The sequence below is a fragment of the Sceloporus occidentalis genome, unplaced genomic scaffold, assembly GCF_023333645.1.
Source record: "Sceloporus occidentalis isolate IW3139 unplaced genomic scaffold, rSceOcc1.0.p SCAF_8, whole genome shotgun sequence".
In the NCBI taxonomy this organism is placed as follows: Eukaryota; Metazoa; Chordata; class Lepidosauria; order Squamata; family Phrynosomatidae; genus Sceloporus; species Sceloporus occidentalis.
This window is the reverse complement of record NW_028316988.1, coordinates 5,327,772-5,341,375: the sequence shown is the minus strand read 5'-3', so window position 1 is coordinate 5,341,375 and position 13,604 is coordinate 5,327,772. Positions and strand designations below refer to the sequence as shown.

Sequence of the window (13,604 nt, the reverse complement as noted above, 5' to 3'; positions counted from 1 at the left end):
GTCAGAAACAATTTAAAAGCACACAGCAACAATAAATGATTCTGTGATCAGTGTGCAGTGCACTTCCCCTGAATGGAGGATCCCTGCCCCAAGGACCTTACAATCTAATGTATGACAAGCAGAAAGAAGAAAGGAAATGGAAGTAGGGCTAAACTGCGGCAAGGATACCACTGCTACAGAGTTACAAACCAAGGTTCATTGAAAGCTATGACAGGGCATGCTCCCTTAAGAAAGGAGTCTGCTCTTGTTGATTTCTGTCCAAGTCCCTTCTCTTCTCCTACCAAACAGAAGGGAATGCACTAGGCAGTGATGGCAAACCTATGGCACACATGCCAGAGGTGGCACTCAGAGCCCTCTCTGTGGGCACACATGCTATTGCCCTTGGACAGTTTGCCAGAGTTTCTTACTAGAAAGCCAGTGAGACGTGGCACTTTGCAATAAATAAGTGGGGTCTGGGTTGCAGTTTGGGCACTCAGTCTGTAAAAGGTTCTCCATCACTGCACTAGTGTCTCTTGCACTAGTGCCTCTCCCTGGAGCAAATAACCACTTTAACAGGTTTGCATCTGAAGTGTACATTTTGCTTCTCCAGGTTTTAATCTAACCACCAACCCTGTGGGGTAGATAAAAAGAGTATCTCTTTGAGAGCTTTACGGAGCCAATTTTACATACCATACACTTGACTATAGGTCGACCTCGTGTATAGGTTGAGGGCAGGTTTTGGGGCCAAAATTATAAATGTTGATATGACCTGTGGATAAGTCAAGGGTAAAATGTAGGGCCATGCAACAAAGGATCTAAATAATGAAGCAAAGGGAACGATGCCAAAGAGCCTACAAAATTTCAGCAGTTATAAGTTTGTGGTCACACTAAAGGTTGGATGGATTAGAGAGTAGACAGTGCTTCCAGGACAGATTATATTCTTGCCTTTCACCAGGGGATGGTTCCTTTTTTGGGTACTTACACTGACCATTAGATAAGTCAAATCAGGTTTTTTGGGTCAATTTTTTAAACTAAAAATGCTAGACTTAGACATAAGTATATACAGTAGACTCATGTCTGAGTATATACAGTAGATATGGCAAGAACAACTGCATTTGAATTGTGGTGACAGCTGGCACCAGATAGACAACTTATGCTGCCATCACAGGAGCACAAGCACCCAAGGCCTAAGAAGAATGAGAAGCAAAGTCTGGGAGCAGCATGTTTTCACCTTGCTGTAGCTTTTGGTATGGCAGTACCACAAAGCCTAGGTTTGGATAAATCTGTTTATGTAACATCTTAAGAGAAAGTGATGAGATTCATCTCTCTAACATCACCATCTCCTCCTGTCTCTGCCCTCTCCACCAAGGAAGAGTGCCTTTGGAGAGTAGGTGTGCTTAAATTCGGATGGTGTCCACGTTACTTGGATTCCATGACAACGGCTGGAGCCCGTAGTGGAAAATAAATGTCACACAGATCTACTCATCTGTCTAGTTCAGGGCTGTCAAAATAGATCCCCAGGGTGGGTGGGTGAGACCTTTGAGGATGATCCACACATCTATCGAGACATCTTCAGGGTTAGAAAGCCAGTCATGAGCTTAAACCTGCCTGTGATTAAAGATCATCTTTGGAGACCCTGTTGGTTGACTTGTCATGAGTGGTTGCTAGAGAGGAGGCTCCTTGGTGGTTTGTTGTTGTTGTTGTTGTTGTTAACCAACCTCGAGTTGATCTCAACCCATGGCGACCCTGTGGATGAGACATCTCCAAGACTCCCTGTCCTCCACTGCTCTGCTTAGGGCCTCAACACACAAGCCAAAATAAAGCTGTTTCGGGTCACTTTGGAGGTATACTGCTCAAATTATGCATGCGTCCTAAGAGGCCGGAAGCCACGCCAAAGCCATGCTCTAGTCCTAAGGACTGGAGCACAGCTTTAGCACAACTTCTGGCCTCTTAGGATGTATGTGAGCCCTATGAGTCCTTAACAGAGTTCATCCATCTAGCATGCAGCCTTCCTCTCTTTCTACATCCTTCCACCTTTCTTAGCATTACTGTCTTTTCCAATGAGTCATTGCTTCTCATGACATGAGCAAAGTACCAAAGCCTCAACTTTATCATCTTGGCTTCCAGGGAGATTTCAGGCTTGCTCTATTCATGGACCCATTTGTCTTTTTGGCTGTCCATAGGATGCTCAGCACTCTTCTCCAGCACCACATCCCAAATAAATTGATTTTCCTCCTATCTTCTTTCTTAATGATCCCGCTCTCATATCCATACATGGTAATAGGGAATACGATGGCTTGTATGATTCTAACTTTTGTGCTCAGTTGTGTATCTTTGCATTTTAGGATCTTTTCTAGTTCTTTCATAGCTACCCTCCCCATTCTGAATCTTTATTGAGTCCCCAACAGATGTACCTCCAACCACGATAGGGAGAAAAGAACAATCTTCCCCATGGTCTTGAAACTCAGGCCAAGCCCTTTATACACATGCTCCAAACTTAGTAACAATCAAGTACTTTATAGTTCTAAGAAACTCACCGGATGGGCTCAGATTTAAGATTGCGGTTGAGAGCCTCAACAAGAATGCTTTCGGAGAAAGGTGGCTTGCCTCCTGACCTCTCTATGTCAATATGGGCGGCATTGCAGAGGGCATGCACCCCGGCATCAGTCCGGCTGGAGATGACGAATTTGATTGGCACCAAAGGCCGGAGCCTCTCCGCTGCCTTCTGAAAGAACACAGACAAATAGAAGACATAGATGGGATGGACCCAGGTGCTGAATCTCAATATAAGGTAGCTTTCTATGTTCTTGTAAAAGAAAACTGGAGATGCCAAAGACTGGACATGGGACTTTCTCCATCATGAAAAACCCATGCTTTATCCCATTTCACCCTTAAGTAGATGAGCTATCATGTAAAGAAACTGGGGAAGCGGAAATTACATTGTTAAGATTAATTGATTTCTACATACATACTACCAAAAAATCCTATAAAAGAGAAAAGAATGTTCTGTTCAGAATATGTGTATTTGGGGAATACGTTTCTAGTCCTTTACAAGTGCTAAGACAAGTTTGCAAGCACGGGGACAACATGAAATCAGAAGCTCAACTAGAAGGGAAGCAGTTTTCCTGTGTGGCAGATAGAGACTTATGCCAGCATCTGTTTGTCCATCCATCCATCCATTCCTCCCTCTCTATGAAATTGATGGGGTTGGCATAAGTCAACAGACAACATGAACACCCCCCCAAAAAATGCATGGAGGCTAACATGCACTCCAGAAACTTGCCCAAGAAAGGGATATTCCTCCCGTCCTTCCACCAGCTTTTACAAGAACCATGTATCCCTCCTGACCTTGTTGCACTATAACATCTACCAGCTTTAGCAAGCACCATCAATGATGAGGGATTCTGAACGCTGCAGTCCAGACACATTTGGAGGCCACATGGCTCCCACTCCGGCTTTAGCACAACCAGAATAAGTTATGCAGAGTAATAAAAACTATTTGCATAGTTGATATAGATCATAGGATCTGACTTTTTGACATGGCGCTCACAGCTTTTGCACTGCCAGAGCTCTTCCTCCTATCCCCAGTGGCATGAAGTCTCTAGTGATAACCCTCAGAGTTAAGAACAGGTGGAACACAAAAACATTTCTAGTTAAGAACATAAAAATCTACTAACTTTGCACTCTCAAAATACGTTTCTCTTTAGGTCAACTGACACAGTAAAGAGCAGTCGGCTTATTGTCAAAATGCATTAGCATCAACTGAACAACACCAAAGTGCATTACACACCGATTTCTTTCACCAGCAAACAGAGTGAGGCTGTACTTTAGTTAACCCTGTTATAAGGAATATTGTGGTTTAAAGGAACACTGGGAGAATGGAAAGTTTTAAAAGGAAGCTGATGAACTGGGTGAGGAAAGAGAGCCATCATATTACCTGTGTTTTTGCCAATGCAAGTTATACATGCCAAGTTAAGGCTCAGTTGCAAACACAAGCTATTAAAGCATCAATCCCTGACCAATACAGGGCAACTTTCATGCAGAGCACTTATAACAACGGCATTAAGGACTCCCTTGTAAAGAACTAAAACACTTCTTTGAACCATGCTTATGAATTAGGAGCACAGTAGACGCTTGGCTGCAAAGAATCCAGGTTCACCTGGAAATAATAAATCCTGTCTGAAACCACAAGGATCCATGGCCAACCTGTGCAGCACAACCATTCCAACTAAGCATTCTCCAGATGGTTTGGACAGCAATACTCACTGGTCAGATTCCTATTATGACTTCCAATTAGAGTCAACCCCTTGAGTCAGTGGGGTTTACCTATCTGTTGATCCACCACTGAACAGTTGTTTCAATGGGTTTATTTGAACTGGAAGTAACCAAAAGGTGCCAGGTAGCACTGCCACTGACAATTGAAGCTGAAGTGTAACACATGTGGATGGCACTAGACTGGAGAAAGATGGAGTAGACAGTCCTGAGATATAGATAGCTCAGCTGTTAAACTTTTTAATAAGCAAACTGGGGGCTCTGGGTGTTTTCTGTGGGACTGAGGCCCACATCTGGCCCACAGATCACACATTCTCCAGCCCAGGTTTCAAGTAACGCTCCTAAGTTAGCAAAGCCGCTTAGAAGAATGGCATGACAGACAGGCTTGCAGGAACATGGAACATTATGTAAAACAGATTATAGTATGAATATCATCAGCTTATATTTTTGGATGTTGTGAGTGAAAGGTGACAGAACAAAGCCACTTGGAGGTCAAGAGCACTAACAGTTCATGCGCTCTACTCCAGGCGATGGTAGACTCAAGGCTGGGAAGTCAAGTATTTGGCACAGGGAGCCAATCCACCCACCTGCCATGTCTTATGGCCTTTGTCATCTCTGATGGGAAAAAGCGTTGTAGAAAAGAGAAGGACACCTAATCCCAAACCTTTACTAAAATGAGAGAAGCTTCTGGGAGGACTGTGCAGTGATGTCTTCCGATGCTGTTAACCTTTCCCCATAAGCTGAGCATGAAATACAAACTGCAATGGTTAGCTACTCTAGTGCAGTGCTTTCCAGCTGCCATTGGCAATTGAGAGAGGCTTTCAGTTGTTCAGTGGTACAGCTTCAAATTCCATGTAAATCTATATAGCAGCCTTCCCCAATTGGTGCTCTCCATATGTTTTAAACCACAACTCCTAGCATCAATGGTCAATGACCATACTGACTAGGGTTGTTGGGATATGAAGACTAAAATGTCTAGAGGACAAAGCTGGTATATAGGATGCAGCCCTTATTGGGGGTCCTCATAGAATCATAGACTTGGAAGAGACCCCAAGGGCCATCCAGTCCAACCCCTTGCCATGCAGGAAATCTAAATCAAAGCATCCACGACAGATGGCCATCCAGCCTCCATTTAAAGACCTCCGAGGAAGGAGACAAATCATTTGAAAAGGTTGGAGGAACTATATAAATAGTAGAGGATTTGTGTATGTGTGTTTTTTAGAAGACAAACTTTCCTAGTCCTTCTTGTTAAACCTCAGAAAGCAAGACTGGGTTGGGAGTGGGATGGAGACAGAGACAAAATGAGTCCCATTCCCAGTGGTTCAAGGGGTGGCAACCCTGTTACTGCACAGTCCTCAAAACAGAAATAAAACTGAATTTAAAGATAAAACACTAAGCAGAGAAATGATTATAATGATGGACATGGTATTAATAATAGTGGTAACAGAGTGAGTGTGGTGTTGTGGTTTGAGTATTGGACTATGACTCTGAAAACCAGGGTTCGATTCCCCACTCAGCCATGAAACCCACTGGGAGGCCTTGGGCAAGTCATGCTCTCTCAGCCTCAAACCCCCTCGGAATAAATCTTGCCCCAAAAACAACCCTGTGATAGGTTTTTTAGGGTCACCTTAGGGCAGTGATGGTGAACCTTTTACAGACCAAGTGCCCAAACTGCAACCCAGACCCCACTTATTTATTGCAAAGTGCCATGTCCCTCTGGCTTTCTAGTAACAAACTCTGGCAAACTCTGTGCTGGGGCGACGGCACATGTGCCCACAGAGAGGGCTCTGAGTGCCACCTTTGGCACGCATGCCATAGGTTCGCCATCACTGCCTTAGGGTCTCCATAAGTCAGAAATGCCTTGAAGATACACAGCAGCAACAGCAAAAGTAGTAGTAGTGGCAACAACGATGATGATGCAGCAACAACAGAACTCTAATCTACGGACACACTGACAAGATACGTAAATATTGCACAGGAAAGGCCCTCCACGAATTCAGCACATGTGTTCAATTTGCATTGCAAAAAGAGTTCTGGGCATGGGATTCATTTGATAAGAAAATGATCCAAGGGCTAAAGCAGCTAATCAAGGCAAGCGTTTTAGCATCCGCAGGTGGCAAGGTGGGGCTGAGACAATGGGCACAAGAGGGGAGGTAAAGACAGACAGAGCAGGGGAGAAAGGGATCTTTGGCCCCCCAAGATGCTTTGTAAAATCAGCTCTCAGAAGTTCTGCCTAGCATGGGATTATGGGAGTTGTAGTCCGAAACACACTGGTTAGGCATGTAGAGAGGTCTTATAGTACCTTTGAGACTAAGGCCCTGTATACAGACCGGCACTTTGTCAGGGCGCAATGTCCTGACACCACTCCCAGGACGTCATGATGCCACACACCATTCCAGACACCGCTTTAACCACTATGGCGCAATCCTATGCAATCCTGGGAATGGTATTTAAATGGAAGTTAAAGCAGTGCCAGACCAGATTGTTTCCGCAGTGTGGATGCAGTCTACTTTTCCATCCCCCCATTATAACCATTACGTTGGCATAGTAAAGCTAGAGAGATTGCACTGTCTTGAATTACTGCCACTGTGACTAATTTAGTGTATTCCTCTTGTACACATATCAACTTTACATACAAAGGTCGCCGATTCCTGCTGTGTTTTCATATTGCCTTAAGCCGGGGGATCTGGGATTAATGCAAGCACTGAGCTTGTTTGCCCTCCTCTTTGTGAATATGGATCAACGGACCACAAAGGGGAAAGTTTTGTGTGACAGGCAAAGCAGGGACTATGGGGAAGAAAGCCCAAACAAAATGGAATACGTAATCCAACAACAACAAACCTTGGTTTTAAGTGGATTTATGAAGCCCAGCTTGTTTGAGCGCCCTTAAGCATAAGCCTGGGTTCACACTTGAAAGAGAAGCCATTCAGTCCCTTGGTTTGCTCGGTTTGCAATGTGGGGAAGGCCTGCAGAAACAACAGAATGAGAATCCTTCTCCTGAATAGTTATAGGATTCTCATTAACCAAATAAAACCCCATTATTTACTACCTTTATGCAGAGTAGCACTTCTTTTAGTACATTCTGACAGATATTATACCGCACCATAGAAAGCAAAAGTGACACTTTTGAGGATGGAGAGACATGGGGAGGGCTGAATACCCCGAAGGCACCGGAACCCATCTGATCTTGGAAGCTAAGCAGGGTCAGCTCTGGTTAGTACTTGGATGGGAGATCACCAACAAGCACCAGCTGCTGTAGGCTACCAGGAAGGAACTGGCAAAGCCCCCTCTGTGTATTCCTTGCCTAAGAAAATCCTCCAAAATTTGAGCGGGATACAAATATAATGATGATGATAATAATAATAATAATATAATGAAAATGTCATTGCAGAATATCCTCATATTCCACTGTACTTCAAATTACTTTGTTATTTACCCATAGCCCTGGTGGCGCAGTGGTTAAATGCCTGTACTGCAGCCATTCACTCGAAACCACAAGGTTGCGAGTTCAAGACCAGCAAAGGGCCCAAGCTCAACTCAGGCTTGCATCATTCCGAGGAGGGAGCTAAAATGAGGACCCAGACTGTTGGGGGCAAATTAGCTTACTTGCTAATTAGCTTACTTGCTGTTCACCGCTATGATCTTTGGAATAGCGGTATATAAATAAAACATATTATTATTATTATTATTAGCTCCCATGGAATATTGGGATTTGTAGCATGGTGAGGTACTTTAGTGCACTCCCTGAGCTATAGCCTAAGAGGTATCTTGCAGAATGTTCATGAAACTACAAATCTTAGGAGTCCATAAACCAAACCACAGCAGTTTAAAGTGATATCTAAGTGCTATAACTTGTGGTGTGGATACACCTCAGTCTGTTGTCCATGTTTCAGTGAAGAGGACTTTTGCCTCAAGACCACAGGATCAACGAAAACCATTTTAGCCTTCCTAGGGATGGAGTTCCACAATCTGGGAGCAGCTACAAAGCAGGCCCTCTCTCTTGTTTCCACCAAACAAGACTGAGAAGTCGGCTGGACAGAGAGAAAGTGCTCTCTTTACCTTTGCCAGGTGATCTCTTGACATGTGCATGTGGCATGGTTATGGTATGCTTTCGTGATCCTAACTGAAGGTACAAATCATAGCTGTCTGAATTCTTGTCTCTTCCTTTTGATTGTTTTCTCCAGTACAACATGCCTCTAATCCTAATGCAGTCTGCAAAAGGGATCTTTCCATCTGCAATCCAGTTGAAAGGACCTTGTAATTCATATAGTGGAGCGCATGAACTCCCGACCCCATTCACAAATGACCTCTCTGTGTCCTCCCTGTGCCATCCCAGTGCCCCCCATGCTCCCCCATGCACATCTGCCACTTTTATGTATTCATTGCCTTCTTTCTACCGCCCTCCACCAACTAATCCACTAATATCATCCACGCCAAATTATATGGCGATGCATTATTTACTGGGCAGTCATATTCTGTGTGTTGGAAGTGGGGGAAACAATGACCAGTAATCCCAATTAATGATGCCCAAGGTGGAATGGGATGAAGAGGGACAGAGAGATCCGGATACAATGAACAACCTCTTCCTTCAAAGTACATTTGGATTAAGTCTCAGTACCAACAGCAGCTAGTCGAACATTTCTCAGGAGCTCACATGTAGGTTGTGTTGCAGGCAAAGGCCTTTCCATTTTTGTTACCAGCATCTGGAAATTCCTCATTTGCCTTGCAGACAATTTCATTGTTCAGAAGGTGGGAGAACGAACAAGGAGATCAGATCTATATTAGATTTGATCCTAACCAAACAGTTCCGGTGAGAAATAAAGATGAGAGGTGTCTAAACAAAACCAGGATGGATGTCTAAAGAACCTTTCACTGAGCTAAGACTCAAAAGGGCCATGCGCAAGAAATGGAAGAAGGGGGAAATCACCAAAGAAGAATCGAAACAAATAGCCAGCTTGCGAAGGGAGAAAGTCAGAAAAGCTGAGGCACAAAACAAGCTCAAGCTTACTAGTGAACTTAAGAACAATAAAAAGGGCTTTTTGGTTATGTCCATAGCAAAAGGTCTAGAAACCATGCCCTATGTCAGTGATGGTGAACCTTTTCGAGGCCAAGTGCCCAAACTGCAACCCAAAACCCACTTATTTATTGCAAAGTGCTATGTCCCTCTGGCTTTCTAGTAACAAACTCTGGCAAACTCTGTGCTGGGACGATGGCACATGTGCCCACAGAGAGGGCTCTGAGTGCCACCTCTGGCACGCGTGCCATAGGTTCGCCATCACTGCCCTATGTGGAGTGGCTTAGGGAGCTGGTATATTTCACCCGGAGAAGAGAAGGTTAAGGGGTGACATGAATGATTGTCATGTTTTAATATTTGAAGGGGCGTCATATTGAGGATGGAGCAAGCTTGTTTTCTGCTGCTCCAGAGAACAGGACAGGAAGCAATAGTCAAGCTACAGGAAAAGATTTCATCTCCACTTTAGGAAGAACCTCCTGGCAAAAAGAGCTGTTCGGCAGTGGAATATGCTTGGAATACGGTGGAGTCTCCTTCCTTGGAGATTTTTAAACGGGGAGCATGGCCATATTGTCGGGAGTACTTTGACTGTATATTCCTGCATGGCAAGAGGTGCGACTGGATGTCCCTTCTAATCTCATCCAAATCGATGATTCTATGACTACCCCAGAATATGGCAGTTCTTATATGTCGTGGCTAACAACTGTTGAAAAATGTAACCTCTGTAAGTGTATCTGATTTCTTAAAACACTGGCCTGTTACAGACTGCCAAAATAAAGCTGCTTTGGGTCTCTTTGGAGGTATGCTATTTAAATGATGCATGGGTCCTAAGAGTCCGGCGGTCGCGCCAAAGCCACACTCCATTCCTAAGCACTGGAGGGCAGCTTTGGTGCAGCTTCCGGATTCTTAGGGTGCATGCATCATTTAAACAGCATACCTCCAAAGAAACCCCAAGCAGCTTTATTTTGGCAGTCTGTAACAAGCCATTGTTTCCTGGGATATCTGATATGAGAGGTTGAAAATCCCCCCCCCCCATCGCCAATGTGCTAGGATTTGTCAATTTTAATTGTCGTCAAGTTAGTTTTGACTTATGGTGCCTCTAGGAATGGGAGACAGTGTTTCATCATAGGATTTTCATAGTAAAAGAGACTCTGAATTGGTCCACCAATCCACTCCTTCCATCCAGTACTAACAATATAGAATCCTGCACGTCTCAGGCAAGCTTTTCCAAGTCATGCAAGATTCCCAGATGTCTTTTTCTGAACCCAGCCACACACGCCCCTCAACCCCAAACTCCCTTTGTCTCTCCAAAGACTCAGTCTGTCCTGGGCTCTTGTCCCGTTCCACTCCCTTTGGTGTTTTCTCTTGCATGGGAAGAAATTCTTGGACCTTGAACAACTGTTCATAGGCCAAGAAAAAGAGATTTGCATAGAAAAAGATTTGTTCTGGGCAGCCTTTGTTGCAAGAAATAAGAAACACAAGGCTGGGGAGGAAAGTAGAGGAGGGAGGGGTTCTTCTAGCAGAAACCACAGAGCATGCAAATGAAATCCAGGGAAGAGGAGGTAAAAGCACCAACCGCTACAATCCCTGTTTATCAGGGACAGCCATGAATGTGTGACATTTCTCCAGAAGACATCACCGTGACCCTATGTTGCCAATGGGGAGATTTTAAGATCTTTGTTAATTGTGGCTGCCACATTCACTTTTCTGAGTTGGATCCTCCTAGTCCCCTCAAATCTGCAAGAGAGCAACCTGTGGCGCATGAACACCCACCCTTCAATCCCTAGAGCAGTACTTCTCAAATAGTGGGGTGCGACCCCCAGCGGGGGCGCGAGGCTCCGTAAAGGGGGGCTCGTTTGACCAATTTTATAGACAAATGATACTATTTACAGTCGCGCGGGGGGCGCGAAATGTTTTCTTCTTCCTAGGGGGGGCATGACAGAAAATAATTGAGAAGCACTGCCCTAGAGGCACAATGTAGGCACAATATAGTACACAGGCTAATACAGTACAGTGTAAGATTCCCCTGTATCAGCAAGATTGGAGATCTGGCACTGAGCAGATAGCTGGACTTCATGGCTCATGAGGCCCCTTCCACTTCTATGGTTCTATGGCCTGTTACAGACTGCCAAAATAAAGCTGCTTCGGGTCTCTTTGGAGGTATGCTATTTAAATGATGCATGGGTCCTAAGAATCCGGAAGCTGCACCAAAGCTGCACTCCAGTGCTTAGGAATGGAGTGTGGCTTTGGTGCAACCTCCGGACTCTTAGGACCCATGCATGCATCATTTAAACAGCATACCTCCAAAGAGACCCAAAGGAGCTTTATTTTGGCAGTCTGTAACAGGCCTAAGTTTTCAGCAGCCCTCATTTCCTTCATTTTATCTCCTCAACCACGGTGGGACCTACATATCCAAAAGGAACCCATCTGATCTTGGAAGCTAAGCAGGGTCAGCCTTGTTTAGGTACTTGGATGGTGGATGGCCAACAAATACTAGCTGCAGTAGGGTATATTTCAGAGGAAGGAACTGGCCAAACCACCTCTGGCCATTCTTTGCCAGCTAAATTCATGGGGTCGCCATGTGTCAATGGCGATTTGAAGACACATACACACTCCTTAATCATGAGGGACAGAGCCTTCCTTCTTTGTGTTAAAAAGCAACAGCCAAGATCTTCAAATTCTTTGCTAATTCATTAGCTTCCATGCTTCAGCTGAACTGGGATATGATCCCAGTTAGATATGATCAAATAGATATGATCAAATAGTGAAATCCAGCCATTCAGTGAAGGGAAGAAGGAAGGAGAGCATGTTATGTGTTCAACCAACATTAGTGGGAAAAGGGAAATGGCTCTAATCCTTCAGAATGAGGAGGGGAGCAGATCCTGCACACCCAAGGATCAATTTCTTTTCTCTCTCATTCAACACAATGATATGGAAGGGCTATCTCTGTTCTCTCGCCCACCCACCCCCTATGACTTTTTATCATGACAATCAAGTCAAAAACCACATCTGAAAGATGTTGAACCACACCAGACACATTAGATGTGGAATTGTCAATCTGAAAACCACAGAGGATGCCCACCATGAAAAATTAGGCCACAATCTGAACTGGAACAGAGTGTAGTGAAGTCTCCTTCCTTGGAGGTCTTTAAACAGAGGCTAGATGGCCATCTGTCGGGGATGATTTGATTTGGATTTCCTGCATGGCAGGGGGTTGGACTAGATGGCCCTTGCAGTCTCTTCCAACTCTATGATTCTATGAATTCTCCTTAAGCCAGGTTGGAGTCTTTGCTCATCTAGCCCAGTGCTGACTACTCTGACTGGCAGTAGCTCTCCAGGGTTCAGGCAGCAGACCCTTTCAGACTAACTTGGGGTTACCATGGCTTCAATCTCAGACATTTTGCATGCAGATTATGCTTTCTACCAATGAGACTGCCTTTAAAATAAAGCAAGGCGTCAGTCCTCATGGTTCTGAATAAATAATTGTTTCCTCATGCAACTTTGGGACATCTAGCTCAGAAGAGGTATACCTAATTTAATGAAGTAGATGTGTTCCTAGGCATTACTTCTTTAACAGAAAATTTGCTAACAGTCAGATATAATATAGAAAGAATAAGGATAGTTTTGTACATTGCAAAATAGAAGAACAGTTCGACATGTTGCAGCACACTTATTATCCAAAACTAACAATATGCACATGTGAAATGGAACAACCAGGTGATATAAGTCATAGAATTATAGAATCATAGAGTTGGAAGAGACCCCAAGGGCCATCCAGTCCAACCCCATTCTGCCATGGAGGAAATTTCCATCAAAGCATCCCCATTGACAAATGGCTATCCAGCCTCTGCTTAAAGACCTCCAAGGAAGAAGACTCCCCTCCCCTCCACTACTGTAGATGGCTGCTACAACCCAACAATGAAATCTTGTGTTTCTCCAGCCCTCCTTTACCATCCTCCTAGTACTGATGCTGTCAAAAGTCTTTCAGAAGACAAAGGCAAAAGTGGTCTGGGCAGGTGTACAAAGTCTTTGTGGGGTTTGGACTGCTACTTCTCATTCAAGACATTTGGCAAAAGGAATCATTTGGAAGTTCCCAGGACTGGACAGGTTTTGTAAGAGAACAGGCTGCAGGGCCTCCAAAAACTGAATGTGGAATTGGTCAGTCATTTTTTCTCAGCCTGGCCTACCTCACAGGGTTGAAAGAAGAATAAAGGAGACAGGAGAGCCATGGACACATCCTTTCGTTCACTAGAGGCAAGCAAAGATATAAACAGAACTAACAAATAAGAAAAATATAATGCATAATCCCCTGTGCGAGACCAAATTTCCAAGGTTCAAACAC

General features: G+C 44.3%; 1 protein-coding gene across 2 annotated transcripts in view; it reads right to left on the bottom strand.

Moving 5' to 3' along the window:
* LOC149307706 (tRNA pseudouridine synthase-like 1) overlaps positions 1 to 13,604 on the bottom strand; it is a 41,581-nt gene that overhangs the window by 23,320 nt on the left and 4,657 nt on the right. For both annotated transcript variants that reach the window (XM_089536922.1, XM_089536921.1), the window contains exon 4: positions 2,517 to 2,704. In XM_089536922.1, the coding sequence (XP_089393048.1) occupies positions 2,517 to 2,704 (188 nt within the window). The remainder of the gene's footprint in view (positions 1 to 2,516; positions 2,705 to 13,604) is intronic.